The sequence below is a fragment of the Stenella coeruleoalba genome, assembly GCF_951394435.1.
Source record: "Stenella coeruleoalba genome assembly, chromosome: 18".
Lineage (NCBI taxonomy): Eukaryota > Metazoa > Chordata > Mammalia > Artiodactyla > Delphinidae > Stenella > Stenella coeruleoalba.
The window spans coordinates 21,254,822-21,273,445 of NC_137164.1; the positions used below are offsets into that span (position 1 = coordinate 21,254,822).

Genomic DNA, 18,624 nt, shown 5'->3' on the forward strand with positions numbered 1-18,624 from the left:
AAGGCTCAAATTCACAAGCAAATAGTTATTTTTTAGCACCACCTTCTAACCAACTAAGTTAACCAGCCACTGCAAATAATTATTTTTTAAAATGGAAGTCTCGTGACTTCCCTGGTGGTCCAGTGGTTAAGAATCTGCCTTCCAATGCAGCGGACGTCGGTTTGATCCCTGGTCGGGGAACTAAGACCCCACAGGCCGTGGGGCAGCTAAGCCTACGTCCCACAACTACTGAGCCCGTCTCACAGAGGGCTGTCACTAGCTAATATGCTCTGCTGGGAAATTGGTGGTCTTTTTAGTTTTGGTAGTACCATTCAAAACTGAAAACTCCCAGTTATAGGAGACATGAAGAGAGAATAGAAAGGAAATATGTGAACAGAAAGGAAATGATAAAGATTCAGGGGAAAAGAAGAAAAAGGAATCATGTAAAAAAGGGAAAGCATATGTCAGAACAAGACATTATAATAAAAACAGCATTATTCAGTAGTACATTTGGGAATGAACTTCAAACACGTAAAAAAACCCATTTTGGGGACTTCCCTGGTGGCACAGTGGTTAAGAATCCGCCTGCCAATGCAGGGGACACAGGTTCCAGAAGCCTTGGTCCGGGAAGATCCCATATGCCGTGGAGCAACTAAGCCCGTACGCCACAACTACTCAGCCTGTGCTCTAGAGCCTGCGAGCCACAACTACTGAGCCCACGTGCCACAACTACTGAAGCCCGTGCACCTAGGGCCTGTGCTCCACAACAAGAGAAGCCACCGCAATGAGAAGCCCGCACACCGTGATGAAGAGTAGCCCTCGCTCACCGCAGCTAGAGGAAGCCCGCACGCAGCAAGAGAGGACTCAACGCAGGCAATAAATAAATAAAAATAAACAAATTCATAAAAAAATTAAAAATAAAAAAAACCATTTTTACTTTGGATTAGAAACTGAATGAGCTAAGATAAAGCTTAGATTCCATTCTCTATGTACTTAGCTTAGATTAACGATGATGATTCTTTCTTTTAAGTTGGTTTCAACTTTTTAACGATACAATTTTTAAAAATTGATTAATCCATTAATTTTTACTTTTGGCTGCGTTGGGTCTTTGTTGCTGCACGCGGGCTTTCTCTAGTTAGGGCGAGCGGGGGCTACTCTTAGTTGCGGTGCGCAGGCTTCTCATTGCGGGGGCTTCTCTTGTTGCGGAGCACGGGCTCTAGGCGTGTGGGCTTCAGTAGTTGTGGCTCGCGGGCTCTGGAGCGCAAGCTCAGTTGTTGTGGTGCACGGGCTTAGTTGCTCCGTGGCATGTAGGATCTTCCCAGACCAGGGCTCGAACCCGTGTCCCCTGCATTGGAAGGTGGATTCTTAACCACTGCGCCACCAGGGAAGCCTGGTGATTCTTAATAACACAGACATTTGAAAGCAGTCTGCCTGAGAGAGAAATTAGCTTCCCCCCTGCTCATTAAAAAGGGGCTCCTATTGTCAGAAAAACATTTTCTTTGCTTGTCTTTGGTTGTATACACATGTCTGAATAGAAGAGGCAATGTGGTAAGAGATGCCTTCAAGCCACTAGGCAACTTCCTTCTCTGGGACTACAACTTAGACTAGATTATCTCTAGGATTACTTTTATCTTTTAAGATCCTGAGCCAGAGATATATAACACATATATGATGTATCTGTACCATAATGTGTAACATAGATATCATGAAGAGGAAACAGGAGTACAGATGTCTGGCTTGAGCAACTTGGGGAATGGTGGTGTCACTGCAATGGGGAAGTCTGGGGGGTCGGGGTTGGAGGGGTGTAGAAATCGAGAGTTTTGTTTTCAACAAACTAAATTTGAGATAACAGTCAAATGACTATGACTCATCAGGTGCTACTTCTGTAGCAAGCAGTGTGGCACAAGGGTGGGAGAGGCAGTGGGCTCGGTTGATGGACTTCCGTACCCTTGGCTCAGGAATAAGCATACAACCCCCATCAGGGCAATTAAAGTCTTCCCTGAGCTTTTGCTGGAATCATCAGGACAGATATTGTCTTTCTGCTTTGAGGCTGCTAGCTGTGAGGTGCTTCAGGAGGCCACTTTGGTTACCACATGGCAAGATCCTGCCTAAGGATAAAGACAACACACAGAATGATGAGGAAAGATGTGGAGAGATGGGGAGGGACAGTTCTAACTAAATAATATTAGTAGCTGGATCTAGCCATGTCTAAAGCAAGATGCATTCCTGAACTTCCCAGCTACAGGAGCCTATAAATTCTATTTTTGTTTAAGCTAGTTTGAGCTGAGTTTCTCTTTCTTGCAGCTGAAAGAGTCCCTACCAATTCACAGATCTATAGGAACATGTATTTGTAAATAAAATTTTATTTTTTTGACAGGAGAAATGCTCAGTATATCAAATTCCCTAGCTATTTTATCCTTTAAAAAAGCATATCTTCTTGTATCTCACTGATGCCAAATTTCACTTATTTCTGTTCAAGCATTTATTTAGGCCTGTCTGGAAACAAACTCTGAGGATTATGTTAACACTACCTTATTGCTGCATCAGTTTTATCAAAAGCTTACTTTGGGCAAATAAACAAGTCTGTTCAGCATTATTTAGTGCTAGGCAATTTGAAGTGCGGGCACCAAGCTGCTTCACGATCAAAGCCATGCAAATCTCTGCCTCATTTTTCTTGTTGATTTGAACTTACTTTATAAAAGCATGCAAACTGTTCAATTACATACACTGAATTCAAAAGTAAATGGTCCACTGGATCGACATGATTGGGGCTGCTGATTTAGAAGGGTCATCAATAATTAAAGATAAACTTCCCTGAATCTTGACGTGAAATTGAGTGGATTTAGAGCATAAGGAAATGAAGAGGTTCAGTTATAATTAGAGCTGATTTTCGACGACACTTCTAATACAAATGGATGTTTAGAGAAACACTGGGAAATGGGTGCTGTGTTAAGAGAACAGTATGCTAGGGCTCAAAATGGTCTTCGCAGTTTGGTGTTTCAAAGGGAGCAATTATATACAGTTTCTAGTGTTTTTTTTTTTTTTTCTGCACGCGGGCTTCTCACTGTTGTGGCTTCTCCCGTTGCGGAGCACAGGCTCCGGACGCGCAGGCCCAGCGGCCATGGCTCACGGGCCCAGCCACTCCACGGCATGCGGGATCTTCCCAGACCGGGGCACGAACCCGTGTCCCCTGCATCGGCAGGCGGACTCTCAACCACTGCGCCACCAGGGAAGCCCTGGTTTGTATTTTTGAAGGAAATGATATTATGCTTCTATTTTACAGATATAATAAAATATGAAGAAAGACTAGACATAACACATTCAAGGTGAAAGAGCAAAGACTGCCCGGAGAGAAATAATAGGCTTCCCCTGATAGTTTGCTTTAGAGAGGGGGAAAAAAAAGTCAAAATTTAAACTGCATAAAAACACTTCTTTAAATGGATACCATGTTTCCAACTTTTTATCAGTTACCAGAGCCTGGCATATTAATAAAATTGGCTTATTTGCCCTGAATGAGCAACTTTAACTCTTTGGTTGCTTATGCAAGTCACACACCTGCGAATGAGAGAAAAGGGCTAGCCCTTAAGGGCAGTTTCTCTAATCAATAATTTTGCTTGTAGAAGTGAAGGTTTTTAGGAAGAAGAATATAGAAGGGAAGGAACTGGAAAAACAAGAAAATACTTCAGATTCACTCAGAATGTCAAAAATGACATTCTAAAGGTCAGAAAGCAGATGGTAACTTAAGAATACAGTAGTAGTGTTAATAACAAAGAGGAGGTATTAAAGCAATACACTTCACGGTTAGAAACTTGGTATCAAAAGTGGCACTGGGCGCCATTGGAAAACGAGAGCAGGGACTTCCCTGGTGGTGCAGTGGTTAAGAATCTGCCTGCCAATGCAGGGGACACGGGTTCGAGCTGTGGTCCAGGAAGATCCCATATGCCGCGGAGCAGCTAAGCCGGTGCGCCACAACTACTGAGCCTGCGCTCTAGAGCCCACGAGCCACAACTGCTGAGCCCACGTGCCACAACTACTGAAATCCACGCACTCTAGAGCCCACGTGCCACAAATACTGAGCCCGTGGGCCCCTAGAGCCCATGCTCCGTAACAAGAGAGGCCATTGCAATGAGAAACCTGTGCACCGCAACGAAGACCCAACAAAGCCAAAATAAATAAATTAATTAATTAAAAAAAAGAAAACAAGAGCATGTCATTAAATGCATACACTAAAGAACTGATTAACACAAAGAAGATCTCTTTTCTTCCCTTTTACACAGGGCTCAAAAATTTGTTTAATAATACTAATAATAATAGTAAAATATTTTGCTGTTGACAAATGCAACTTTCATAAACATTAATTATTATAAGGATCCTGTAAACTAGGTATTTTAAAAACATATTTACAAAGTATAATATGATAAACATTTAATTTGAATATATTGGTAAATTTTATATTAAGAATGTCATATATTAAGTAAATTAAATATTAAATTATATAATGTATTAAACATTAAATGCATTTAAATACCTAGGACTCTGGCTAAATGGCAGGGCTGGGACTTGAACTGAGATCCTATTACTTCCAGTCTCGTGCTCTTTCCATCATACCAGGAAATCTCTTTCCTGGATCACTGACCTTCATGTGACACTGGGTTCCTTCATTCTCTTGGTATTACTCAGACTAAAATCAAATTAATAAGGGTATATTCATGACAATTAGTACAGACTGACTTATGCCCTGTGAACCTTTTAAAGGGGATAGTTACCTACACAGAGGAGAGCTGGGCTCTGGCCACTTTCTTTCTAGGTCAAGGGGCTTTGCCAACTCAGTTCAAATGTGAGTGGGAGGTGGAGAGGAGGAGATGAAATAGGAGAAAGAGAGAATCACAGATGGAGAGCTGGAAGGGCTCACAAGGATTATCCAGTCCAACTCCTCAATTTTAGCAATGGAAGTGACTTCTCCAGATCCCACTGAGGTATGGCAGGACTGGAATCAATGCTGACCACTTCCTGTCCTCTCCTCCCCTCTATGCGAGGATAACGGTAGCTCTGGCGTTCCATGCTTTCTTGAGATAGCTCTTTCTACCCTGCTCCTGCCATAAACGACATGAGGCCTGTCAAAATCCACCTGAGGAAAATATGGCGGTCTTTAAATACAGAGGATGGGCCATCTCCTGATTCTTAGATCAATTACTGAATTGCTACTATGTTTGTGTTGTGGAATGTATGAATATTTAGGGATATGAATAATATACAAACCTGCCTTCAAAAACTTTATGCTTGCCGAGGCAATTTAGTCCCTAAATAATAAAACCATTATAAAATAATTGTTTCTAGGTCAGTGGTTCTCAAGCTCTTTGAGGTTCCCAGGCTCTCTACGAGAAGCTGATATAAACTATAAATCTGCTCCCCAGAAAAATCCACACATTTCTGTACATATTCAGGGGGTTGCTGGATCTCCTAAAGCCCATCTACTGACCATGAATTAAGAAGCTCTATTGTAAGAGATTCACTGAGTTCCACCATGTAAAAATTATCCGAAGAACAAAGATTGACAGAAATACTAGTTATCCCTTTTCTTTGATGCAAAATGAGTAAACTTTAAAAATATGTCATCCCATGTTAAGGGCAAACAAAGTGCTTTCCCTAGTATCATCTGAATGGCCCTCTACAAACACTTATTTTCCCATATCTAATTTTGTGTGTGTGTGTGTGTGTGTGTGTGTGTGTGTGTGTGTGTTATTCTATGAGAATATACTGTTTGCATCCAGAATTTCTGGAATGGCCTTTTCATGTATATATAAAATACAAAGGTAAACTTCATTAAAACCAGAAGAAACAGAGCTTAGCTTATGAATTATTCTATTTCAAATTTTTTATCTAGCTTGGAATGCTGTTTCTAAGGCTTTGATGCTGAAGGGAGCGAAGTCATTAAGATGAGTTGATAATACTGCCGGCATGAGCACTTTCCTCCTCTCTGGTAAAAAAAAAAACGACGACAAAGTACTTAGGTCTTTTGGAATTCAAATTTCTTTCTTAATGAAAAAGTGAAAGGATGAAATATAACAGTAAAGAAATCTCTACAGAAGTGGGAAGCCGTACCATCAATACTGAAGTTTCAGAAATAATTTCCTAAAGCTTTGAATAAATCAGAAAAAAATTATACCAAGCCGTTTCTGTTAAAATATTTTACAAAAGCAGTTATCTTGTTACATATTTTGAAGCAAATAAATGGAGCAGTTAGAATTAACATATTCTTGAGTATCCTGGCAAAGCGGACAAAATAATAAAGCAAAGTGGGTAAGAGGACAAAAACAAGGGGGTTTCCATCTAATTTTTAAAAACCTGTAAAGTAAAATACTTTAGGTAAAATACTTAAAATACTAAAATACTTAAATACTTAAAATACTAAAATATAATTCAATTTGATACTTTGCTAACCTCAGGCGTGAGAAAGTTAAATGGAAGGAAATGTGACCCAAGGCTGGAGAAAGGGTTTAGATCCCTTACTTGTTACCAACATTTTAAATGGATTAGAAACACAAACTATTAGCAAATAGGCACAAGAGTCTGGAGATGTGATTAAAAATGATTACTTATAGAACAAAAACTTTCTAAAACATCAATTTATTAAAATTTTCCTTGAAAATGGAGAACAGCCCAACGCAATCATAGTCTCAACAAGCATTGTGAGGCAGTACAGCTCAAGTTTAAAAAGACCTAATGTTAGTGCTAGATAGATTCTGATTAAAAAAAAAAAAATCCACAGAGAACAGTTCACAAAACGGGGATAAACATTCACCGTGAAAGACCCATACAACTCTTCAAGTTGAGCTTTTTTGGAGGGAGGTAAGAGAACAAAAGACAGACTAGAAAGGATATAAACAAAGAGACTTCAGGCTTAAAGTCAAGGATCAGTCAAAAGGAGGACAAATCCACCTTTTCTTCATATGGAACTACTGATACTAAATGTATTTAAAATTGAAAACAATGAAGCTGAGGTAAGAAAACAAAATGAAGGAAGGGAGGAAGGAAGGGAGGAAAGAAGGGAGGGAAGGAGGGAGGAAGGAAGGAAGGAAGGGAGGAAAGGGGGGGGAGGAAGGGAGGGACGGAGGGGGAAAAAGGCTACACTGAGACATCTTTTCCGTGTTGAAACAAAATCTGACATCAGCATAGGTGCAAGTGAACTTATTCATTTACAATACACTTCTCTTCAGGGAAGCTGTATTAATGAAGCAGGACGTATTTAAAGGATCAATGTGAGCATATACATACCACAGGCTGTTTTGTGATGTCCACCAAGTCCTTAAGATTATAATATTGATGCTTCTCAAAGGCCGAAAACAACATGTCTAAAACGTGTTGTTTATCAGCTCGAGCTCGTTTCCCATCTTCTTTCTTTTTCCTTTCATATTCAATCTAGGTGCAAAAAGCAAAAAGAAAAATGGAAGCGTTAATTCAACATGCTCACTCTGAAACACAGGCACTCTCTTTTCAGTCCTCCACGTGACACTTAGATTTTAAGCTGCAAAGCAGCAGGTCAAAGGCTGGTGGTTCAGTACCGGGGGTCCTCACTGCTCCCAGGGCTCCTCAGACCTTCAAGGCTCCAAGAAGGTATTAAAGCCCATCTGTAACCCGTTTTCATTATTCCCTAAAGCTTTACATAATGTGTCCACTTCCTCGCAAAAAGCCTTTCTTTACCGAAATTGTATCAGTTCAGCGTGGCCACCAGTTAGCTCATGTTGATCACAAAGTCTAACTTGCAGTTCTTTGTTTTTGATTACCCGAAATTCAGTAAAACAGTTTATCTGCTACATGCAGTTTGGTAGGCAACATCTTTCAAAATTGGAGTTTTTCAGGGCAGGAAGAGGGTTGAGGGGCAGGCAGATCATAGAACAGGTTCTCTAGGGATGAAAAGTTTGGGGAACATTGGTAAAAAGGAAAGCACATGGGAGGTGACAGGAGGCCTTTTCTCCTCCCAACTGTGTGACCTCTTTGAACTTGCTTCTTCTGTAAGATGAAGTAAGCAGTGACATGAAGAGAGTGTATAAACTCTCTCCTAGTGTTACCTTCCAGAGACATGTGCATTTGTAAAAAAATTACCTTTTTATTGAAAACGTGCAACTTACTTGCATTCACGTCAGTTGATTAAGCTTTTAATTTTTTTTTTTTAAGAAAAACTTTATTTTATTTATTTATTTTTTTTGGCGGCACGCGGGCCTCTCACTGTTGTGGCCTCTCCCGTTGCGGAGCACAGGCTCTGGACGCGCAGGCCCAGCGGCCATGGCTCACGGGCCCAGCCGCTCTGTGGCACGTGGGATCCTCCCGGACCGGGGCATGAACCCGCGTCCCCTGCGTCGGCAGGCGGACTCTCAACCACTGCGCCACCAGGGAAGCCCAAGAAAGACTTTATTTTGATGAAGCCTCAGGAACTATATGTTATAGGACATGTATATAAACTGCGGCAGCCCACCTGGTAAATACAGCATCAGAAGGGGGGGGGTGAAAGCTGCCAAGAGAACAATCTTCTGTGCGTCTCTATAATCTAGAGACTAGCTTCAAAGACAGTGAAAGACGTTTCAAAATGTACAACTAAATTAGGCACAAATTCCAGCTTCATATAGTTAGGCTTATTCTCTGGATTTTAACAATAGAGATGTAAAAAGATAAAGTCTAATTTCTACTGATGTCAAGACTAAATAATATATCAGAGACTTTCAAATTAGAGGCAAGAAGTAACTGACAACAAGTATCTGTCCTTCAATTAGATAAAATTAGGAGCTATACAAGGAAAAAGGACTAAATTGAATGTCTTAATTTTTATGATATGTACATCTTGGGAGTAAAACTCAAAACCCATTCATCTCCTCAACAGATTAAGCATAGATTAGGTGCTTGGTATTGCACTAAAATATGGGGCAAATAAGACACTCTCTTTCAAAAGGTATCCCTTTCTTAGGGCTTGTGTATTAAAATGTACAGACAGGGCCTTGAGCATTTTAAATGTAGTAATAGTAGTAATGTAGTAATAGAGAGCACAGAGCTACCTAGAACAAGATCATGATGCTGAAAAAAAGTGCAAATGCATGGCACAGACTGTATTGTTGGGGAGGAATGAAATCTAGCTAGTCTCAAGATTTTCTGGGTGGAAAGAGCCTGAAAGAAAACAACTGTGGGCAGCTACAAAGGAATTGCTAAAGAGCAGAGTGACTAGAAGAGCTAGAAGCAAGACTGCAGAGGGGAGAGACCAGAGAAACCCATGACCAAGGGGGAAATCCATGCCTTCTCAATTTGAGGAAGATGGAAGAACAGATGAAAAAAAAAATGCACTTAAGCAAAAAGGCAGAATTACAGATTCTGCCCCAATTCTGAGAGAAAGGAGGCCGCAGAGATAGCCAAGACCAACAGAGATCTACCTGAGGGCCACTCAAGGAAGAATTTTCTTTCTCTCGGGTCAAAAGAAGGATAGAAAGAACTAAGACAGTGGCTGTATGATGGAGAAAGAAATCACGACAGACCAGGACAAAACCCACAAATCCAAACAGTCTTTGGGTTAAAAAGAAGAATGAGATCATGGAATGCCTTAAGGGATTAATCTTTAAGCCTTGCTTTGCTGACCAAGGTCTCAAATATGTCATTACTTCCCCCTACTTACATTTGTACTTAGTTTGCATCCTGACATTCCCTTCCACAGGTGCACTGTATTTGAAAGGGTTTGCTTTGTCCACTGTGATGGACAGTCTAGAAAGAAGGGCCTGGTAAAAGAGTATGAAAGTCTGGACCACGGTATGAAGATGTTATAGCCTTTTACTCTGACCAAGTGGGGACTAAGAGAAACTTAACTTGGTATCTAGAAAATAGAGGGAGATAGAATCAGACTAAGGAGGAGTGGGGAAAGCCTATTCCCTTCCCGCAGGCTTGAGTGGGATGTGGGATCTCATTTAGGGAAAAGCCATTGGTCCTCAAGAAAAACAAGACAAAGAAGTGGGGACCTAGCAAAAGACCAGTGCTAGGCTTTGGACTCTAAGTGTGGAGCTACAGTTGTATGATATTCTGTCTTCTCTTCTGTCCCAGCTTTAATTTATGCTGAAAGAAGATGGAAAAAGTTAAATTAAGGAAATAGGAAACAGAAGTTATGGTATATTCAGCTTCCACCTTTAGCCATCTCTTCCTTGTGTAAAATGACTCGAGGGCTTCCCTGGTGGCGCAGTGGTTGAGAGTCCGCCTGCCGATGCAGGGAACACGGGTTCGTGCCCCGGTCCGGGAAGATTCCACATGCCACGGAGCGGCTGGGCCCGTGAGCCATGGCCGCTGAGCCTGCGCGTCCGGAGCCTGTGCTCCACAACGGGAGAGGCCACGATAGTGAGGGGCCTGTGTACCGCAAAAAAAAAAAAAAAAAAAGACTCGAGAAGCTAGGAAGATGAACAAAAATGTTTTCAAGTAAAGAAACGTGCTGGTGAAGCAAGATGGCCCAGTTCAGAGAGGGCATACATTCTAGCTGGCAGTGGAGAGAAAAACTTAAGTGTTTGTTATCAAGTTGTCCCAACCCTAAAGCCATATGTCAGACCCAAAAGGACTGAAGAAAAGAATTTAGAATAAATTAGAAAGAAACTTCAAAATCAATATTGAGAATAAGGGACTTCCCTGGTGATCCAGTGGTTAAGAATCCGTCTTGCAACACAGGGGACGCCAGTTTGATCCCTGGTCGGGGAACTAAGATCCCACATGCCTCAGGGCAACTAAGCCCATGCACCGCAATTACTGAGCCCACACGCTCTGGAGCCCTCGCGCCACAAGTAGAGAGAAGCCTGTGTGCTGCAACGAAAAATCCTGTGTGCCACAACTAAGACCCGCCAAATAATAATACAAATAAATAGATATTAAAAAAATACTGAGGATAAGATTAAGAGTCAGATTAGGTTGTGATTTGTAATGTTAATGAGTACTGAGAAAAGCACCAATTCTACACAGAAATTTTTTTTAAAATCTTGGTTTACATGTTTCAATCTCAAAACACTGTATTTAACATTGCTGCTTTCCTTCTTTAAATTGTGGAGAAAACAGACTAGACTTGTATGCTTGTCTTTCTGTGTTAACCATGTCTATCAATGGCTCAATAACCCAGGGGACAGTGCAGCCTAACTTTACTTTTGACTAGTGAAATAAAAACACTTAAAAGCGCACCTGAAACTAACACAACATTGTAAATCAACCATACTTCAATCAATCAATCAAATATTTGCAAAAGAAAAAAAAACACTTAGAAGTGTAATCTGAAAACCCAGACATATATCTCTTTAATGCCCTCAGGGCCTGTACTATAGGATAACTTACAGAAAAGATTGTTTTAAAACAAAATTTCTGCAGTACCGCATTATTTAAATCTTTTTTGATAATGTCCAAGACAGGCTTATAACCCAAATTCTGCTCTGTGGTATCAGGTAGTTCCAATATATGTGTAACTATAAAAAGGGACTGAAATTACTTCCATGATCATTTAGTTATTAATAACTTATACTCAGGACAAAACTAAGATCCCTGAGGTAAATTTTCTCTTTTAAGCCAAACAGTGTAGAAATGCCAATCTTAATATTGCACTTACAACTTTGTACTACAAATAAAATTAATTCTACAAATAAGCTACAAATGATATGAACTAGTTTAGGAGAAGACTACTGTTTTGAGATAATGCTATTTCTTCTCATTTTAGCTCTTTTCCCTTTGGGCATTTTGTTTTGTACTGGCATTATAAGGAGATGACACTCAAAGCAGTCATATTTTCTAACTTTTTAGCAGCTACCACAAAATATTAGTAGGAGAGTTACTGGACTAGAAATAGCTTTTATATTATATGAATTTTAATTACTGATCTTATATCTGCCCCCAATGACCACAGACTACAGTGTAACCAGCTGCATAGAAATAAATGTCAATTCAGAAAGAACATTAAATTTAATCTCTAGTTACAAATTTTTACAATCCAAAAAATCCATCATATACAATTTTACTTTCAAAATGAAAAGCAAATTATTCAAGACTAAAAACGCAACCAAATGTTGAAAATCCATTGTGGATGTGGTATAGAGCTGTTCAACCATCATTACTGAAACAATAATCACTGACTAAAATTATAAATGCCACCCACTGCCAATTAAAGTATTATAATACAAATGTCTGTAAATTTCTAGATTGTTGTTTGCAGAAATATTTTGATTGCTTTGTCAAGGCAGTCTTTGTGGAGGCTTGTATTTTAACTTTTAAAGTGAGCATGACAGCCTTGAATAACATGGTTTGCATTTTAAATCCTTATGAAAGACTCCCCCCCACCCCCAATGCTCCTGTTTCTGCTTAGTGTGTTGTTATCTCTTAGGAGGAAATTATTTCTTTAGAGTTGATCAGTCCTTGGTGTGCAAATTCAAATGAACGAAGCATGTATCCTTATACTACACTATATACTACCCGATATATTCGGCAAATATTGCCGAAAGGCCTTTAGATACAGTCCTGCAGGCATCCATTTTAATCAGCAAAATTCCAAATTCATACAGATACCTGAGAACAAAACAAAAAGCCAAGCAAAACCCCCCCTACTGCCAACAACCCTAGCTCTGAAGACTAACACAGTTGGTTGCCACACAGAAGGAAACAGAGTATGCATAAAATAAATTTTCTTTTTAGTTCCTGGGGGTTTACGTCAAGATTTTATGTAATAGTTCTATTACCTCCAACAGTAGTTTTCTAGTTCAATTTTTCTAATTCTCTATCATTTTCAGACTAAGAGCTCTTGCCAGGAAAAAAAAAGGGAAAGAGAAATCTTTTTTCAAGCTGGGGTGGGTGGGGCATAGAGGGGGATTGATGATAACAGAGACGAGAAGATACTAAGCCTTTTTAAAAGCCTTAGGTTTAGTGGAAAGAGACTTCCTGGTCTCCCGGGCATCATTTTTGCTCCCCACACCAACAGGAGATGGCAGACAGAGCTATAAAAAATGCCTGTAACTGTGGATCAGTGGCGGAATGCTAGAATTACCTAGGGAACTTAAAAATTTAAGACAGTTGGCCTCCATAGTAGATCAATACAATCGATCTCTGGAGGTATTTTTCTTTTCAAAAGCTTCCCAGGTGATTCTAGTGTACAGCCAGCATTGGGAACCACTGTCTAGACAAGAGAAGACACAAATCCTTATGAGAAAAGGGAGTCCTTATGAGAAAGGTCATAAGATGGAGACTACATATAAGAATACTGTGACATTTACACAGGCTGGATGATGATATCCACAACGTCAACCAGAACACACATACACAAGCACCCTTACTTGCAATCAGGGATGGAGGGAGCTGAAAGGAATCTTACAGGTCAGCCGACTCTATATTTTGATTATACAACTCTATTAGTAAAAAAAATTTTTTTTTCCCTCGCCACGCAGCTTGTGGGATCTTAGCTCCCTGACCAGGAACGGAACCCAGGCCCTCAGCAGTGAAAGCGCTGAGTCTTACCCACTGGACCACTGGGGAAATCCCAATCAGTAAAAAATGTAAAGCATGAACTATATGAATATATATTTGTAAATTATTAAAAAATGTATTCTGTATTAATATGCACAGTTATCTTTATAAAGCATACAAGAACAAAAAATTTAAAGAGATGAAATAAAAATAAAACTATTTTAGGAATAAGTTTTAATTTAATTGGTCAAAATTACAAAACACTTTTTTTTGTTTTGCTCTCAAAATACAGTGGATCCGTCTTCATGTTCTGGAGGCTTAGTCTTTAAATGAATTGCAAACTGTGATGGCTTTGAACCAGCAACAGCTAATACAACTTACGGTACAACACAAAGGTCAAGGGTCACTATGTCAAATTATTTCCAATAAGCCTTCAGCTCCCAGCCTTGGCGGCGGTGGTGGCGGCGTCAGGGGACTGCAGGCCACACTTCCGAGACCCCCCCTGCCAGCCTGTTCCCAGCTGGGGCTCTGCCAATGGAAGAAGGAAGCAGGAGGAAGGGCGGTTTTCTTCTCTTGTGCTGTGGAAGCACCTCTGGAAGCAGCAGCTTCCTCATCTCTGGCAACCTCAGCCCTTCCATTTTTGTTATTCCATTCTGTAAACCATTTGTAACCAGTTCCCTACTTTAAGTCCCTTTTGGCTTGAAATATCTGGAGTTGTTTCTTCTTCCATGATAGACACTAATTGAATCATTAAAGACAGGGGATCACAAGCCATATTTAGAATGATAATTTCCTTTTCGGGAGGGCCAAGTTCTTGTCAGATTTGATCACGTCATCACTGTTTCTACCTCACAAAGTGACTAATAAAAGAGATTTTTTTTTTTGCCATGCCACACGGCTCACGGGATCTTAGCTCCCCGACCTGGGATCGAACCTTGGGCGCACAGCAGTGAAAGTGCCGAGTCTTAAACAGTGGACCACCAGGGAATTCCAAGAGATGGTTTTAGAAGAGAAGTGTCAGTTTTGCCACTTTCATGTTGATATATATTTGCTTCATTACTATTATCTTTAATCTACAGTTTTTTTGTTGGAATCTTTTTAAGCCATTTATTCACTTTTTGAGATTGAATTTAGTTAATAATAGATACTATAATCTGTAAATCCTTAAATTTAGCACCAAACCTAAAATGCTGAAAACAAGAGCGTGAGGTGCTGAAAGCACCAATGCCAACCCCTCTGTGTTGCACAATTTCTTTCTCTTTTCTTTGGCCACACCATGTGGCATGTGGGATCTTAGTTCCCTGATCAGGGATCGAACTTGTGCCCCCTGCGATGGAAGCTTGGAGTCTTAACCACCAAACAGCCAGGGAAGTCCTTGCGTTGTACAACTTCTACTCCTCTAATGAAAAATGACTGATTTGCACAGGGACTGCATAAGGGTACCAAGGTCAATCCCCATTGTAAATATTTCTAGAGCTCAATTTCTTTCCTTTATTAGGTAAAAACTAAGAAAAATATAAGTTCCAAAATCTCCCCCTCCCCCAATGGGCCCTTTTGTAAATCCTATTTTGACAGCCATTATTTTTCATAGTTTGTTTTTGCTACGTGAAAGGATGGGGGATGGGGAATGTGATGTTCAAATGTTTACAAAATGCAGGATTAAACAAATTCCTAGAGGTTCCCAACTTTAGTATATTAAATGCAGTGTCAGTATTGAAGGGGGAGGATATAATCAGAATCTACAAGTTCTTTTAATACACAATTCTTTTTACACAACTCTTTTTTTCAAGGAGATTCTCATAAAATTAGTGTTTCAAAAAAGTTTCTCTGGAAGAAGTTTCAGAAACTTAATGATGATCTAATAAGGCAGAGGAAAGGCCACAAACGGAGAAACCTGACAGGTCACATCCTACTAAAGGGTGAGTTTTCAGGGCCAAGCTTTCAAGGAAGGACTATTCTAAGAGATAATGCTACTAATATCATTCTTTTTGGCTCCCAAAATGCTTTCTGAATGGCAAGAATAGTAGGTATCATATCCCAGATAGTTTGTGAAGCAAAGAGATAAATTTAAATTTAATGCTTAGAAAAGCTCTATGTACAAAGTAGGAATTCAAATATTTGGAGATGATCATATATACCAAACGTAAATTTATCTAGGTGTCACAGGTGAGTGAAAATGTTTCTGGGGGTAAATGCAAAGTGGTTTCTTTCTGATCAAATATATGTATGGATATTCTTTTACAAATATATATGTCATTTCCACCTCCTTTAAAATTTTTTGTACAAATTTTTCCCCCCTTATTTCTGTCCTGAAAATTGCATTAAAAGAACCTCAACTGTTAAAATGAAATACTGGGCTTCATGTTTATATAGCTCCACCTGGCAAAAGTTTGCGAACATTTCAACCTCATATTGAATTTAAAACTGGACATCATAAAGCCACCTAAGGAGACAAAAGACCTGTATGCAGAAAACTATAAGACACTGATGAAAGAAATTAAAGACGATACAAACAGATGGAGAGACAGATATACCATGTTCTTGGATTGGAAGAATCAACACTGTGAAAATGACTATACTACCCAGAGCAATCTACAGATTCAATGCAATCCCTATCAAACTACCAATGGTATTTTTCACAGAAGTAGAACAAAAAATTTCACAATTTGTATGGAAACCCAAAAGACCCCGAATAGCCAAAGCAATCTTGAGAAAGAAAAACAGAGCTGGAGGAATCAAGCTCCCAGACTTCAGACTATACTACAAAGCTACAGTAATCAAGACAGTACGGTACTGGCACAAAAATAGAAATATACATCAACGGAATAGGATAGAAAGCCCAGAGATAAACCCACACACCTATGGTCACCTTATCTTTGATAAAGGAGACAAGAATATACAATGGAGAAAAGACAGCCTCTTCAATAAATGGTGCTGGGAAAACTGGACAGCTACATGTAAAAGAATAAAATTAGAACACTCCCCAGCACCATACACAAAAATAAACTCAAAATGGATTAAAGACCTAGATGGAAGGCCAGGCACTATAAAACTCTTAGAGGAAAACACAGGAAGAACATTCTTTGACATAAATCACAGCAAGATCCTTTTTGACCCACTTCCTAGAGAAATGGAAATAAAAACACAAATAAACAAATGGAACCTAATGAAACTTAAAAGTTTTTGCACAGGGGCTTCCCTGGTGGCACAGTGGTTGAGAGTCCGCCTGCCGATGCAGGGGACATGGGTTCGTGCCCCGTTCCAGTAAGATCCCACATGCCGTGGAGCGGCTAGGACCGTGAGCCATGGCCGCTGGGCCTGCGCGTCCAGAGCCTGTGCTCCGCAACAGGAGAGGCCACGACAGTGAGAGGCCCGTGTACCGCAAAAAAAAAAAAAAAAAGCTTTTGCACAGCAAAGGAAACCATAAACAAGATGAAAAGACAACCCTCAGAATGGGAAAAAATATTTGCAAATGAAGCAACGGACAAAGGATTAATCTCCAAAATTTACAAGCAGCTCATGCAGCTCAGTGTCAAAAAAACAAACAACCCAATTCAAAAATGGGCAGAAGACCTAAATAGATATACCCTGAGAAAACCATAATTCAAAAAAAGTCATGTACCACAATGTTCACTGCAGCTTTATTTACAATATCCAGGACATGGAAGCAACCTAAGTGTCCATCGACAGATGAATGGATAAAGAAGATGTGGCACACATATACAATGGAATATTACTCAGCCATAAGAAGAACGAAATTGAGTTATTTGTAGTGAGGTGGATGGACCCAGAGTCTGTCATACAGAGTGAAGCAAGTCAGAAAGAGAAAAACAAATACCATATGCTAACACATATACACAGAATCTTAAAAAAAATAAATAAAAAGGTTCTGAAGAACCTAGGGGCAGGACAGGAATAAAGACGCAGACGTAGAGAAGGGACTTGAGGACACAGAGAGGGGGAAGGTTAAGCTGGGACGAAGTGAGAGAGTGGCATGGACATATATACACTACCAACTGTAAAATAGATAGCTAGTGGGAAGCAGCTGCATAGCACAGGGAGATGAGCTCGGTGGTCTGTGACCACCTAGAGGGGTGGGATTGGGAGGGTGGGAGGGAGATGCAAGAGGGAGAAGATATGGGGATATATGTATATGTATAGCTGATTCACTCTGGTATAAAGCAGAAACTAACACACCATTGTAAAGCAATTATACTCCAATAAAGATGTTTAAAAAAACCACAAAAAACTGAATATCTCAGTACTTCCCTGGTGGCACAGTGGTTAAGAATCCACCTGCCAATGCCGGGGACACAGGTTTGAGCCCTGGTCCGGGAAGATCCCACATGCCGTGGGGCAAATAAGCCCGTGCACCACAACTACTGAAGCCCGCGCACCTAGAGCCTGTCTTCTGCAACAAGAGAAGCCACTGCAACGAGAACCCCCATGCATCGCAATGAAGAGTAGCCCCCGCTCACCACAACTAGAGGAAGCCCGCGCGCAGCAACAAAGACCCAACGCAGCCAAAAATAAATTAATTAAAAAAAATTTTTTTAAATAAATAAATAAAACTGAACATCTTGATTACATACTCTCTAAGTCATTCTTGTTGAATGAACTACATTGAAGTTTCTCAATCACTTAAAAATTAATGTTCCTGACAATAATAACAAAAGTTTTATACTCTTCTTACAGTTGGCATTATAATACTGAATATCCTTTTAAAAGCTATGCAGGTGCCTTCACCCATTTTGATACAATCCCATGGAAGAAATTCACTAAACATTCAAATAACATAATGTGGTAAGTTACAGTCAATCTCTGTTAATCAAAGATTACTATATGACTCATCACTGTAATTACGTTAATATTAACGACTCATTTACGCTATGACAACCTTAACGAAGGCTGTTACCATGAACTGAGATGTCACTTAATGTTAAAAAGAGTCTTTAAAGTGGATGTGATGGCTTTTTTTTTTTTTAAATAGATCTTTATTGGAGTATAATTGCTTCACAATACCGTGTTAGTTTCTGTTGCACAACAAAGCGAACCAGCCATATGCACACACTTGTCCCCACATCCCCTCCCTCTTGAGATAGGATAGGTTTATATCCTAATGAGTGGTTTAGAATATACAATATATTTGTATTTATTTTAGCAGTAGAAAGAAAGCAATGAAAAACATTCTAAAAATGACAT

The 18,624-nt window shown here is 39.9% G+C and overlaps 1 protein-coding gene across 1 annotated transcript in view; it reads right to left on the reverse strand.

The window, feature by feature from the left end:
- The window catches only part of GTF2F2 (general transcription factor IIF subunit 2), a 159,290-nt gene that overhangs the window by 10,757 nt on the left and 129,909 nt on the right, over positions 1-18,624 (reverse strand). The window contains exon 7 of the mRNA XM_079903380.1: positions 7,255-7,398. Coding sequence (XP_079759506.1) covers positions 7,255-7,398 — 144 coding nt within the window. The remainder of the gene's footprint in view (positions 1-7,254; positions 7,399-18,624) is intronic.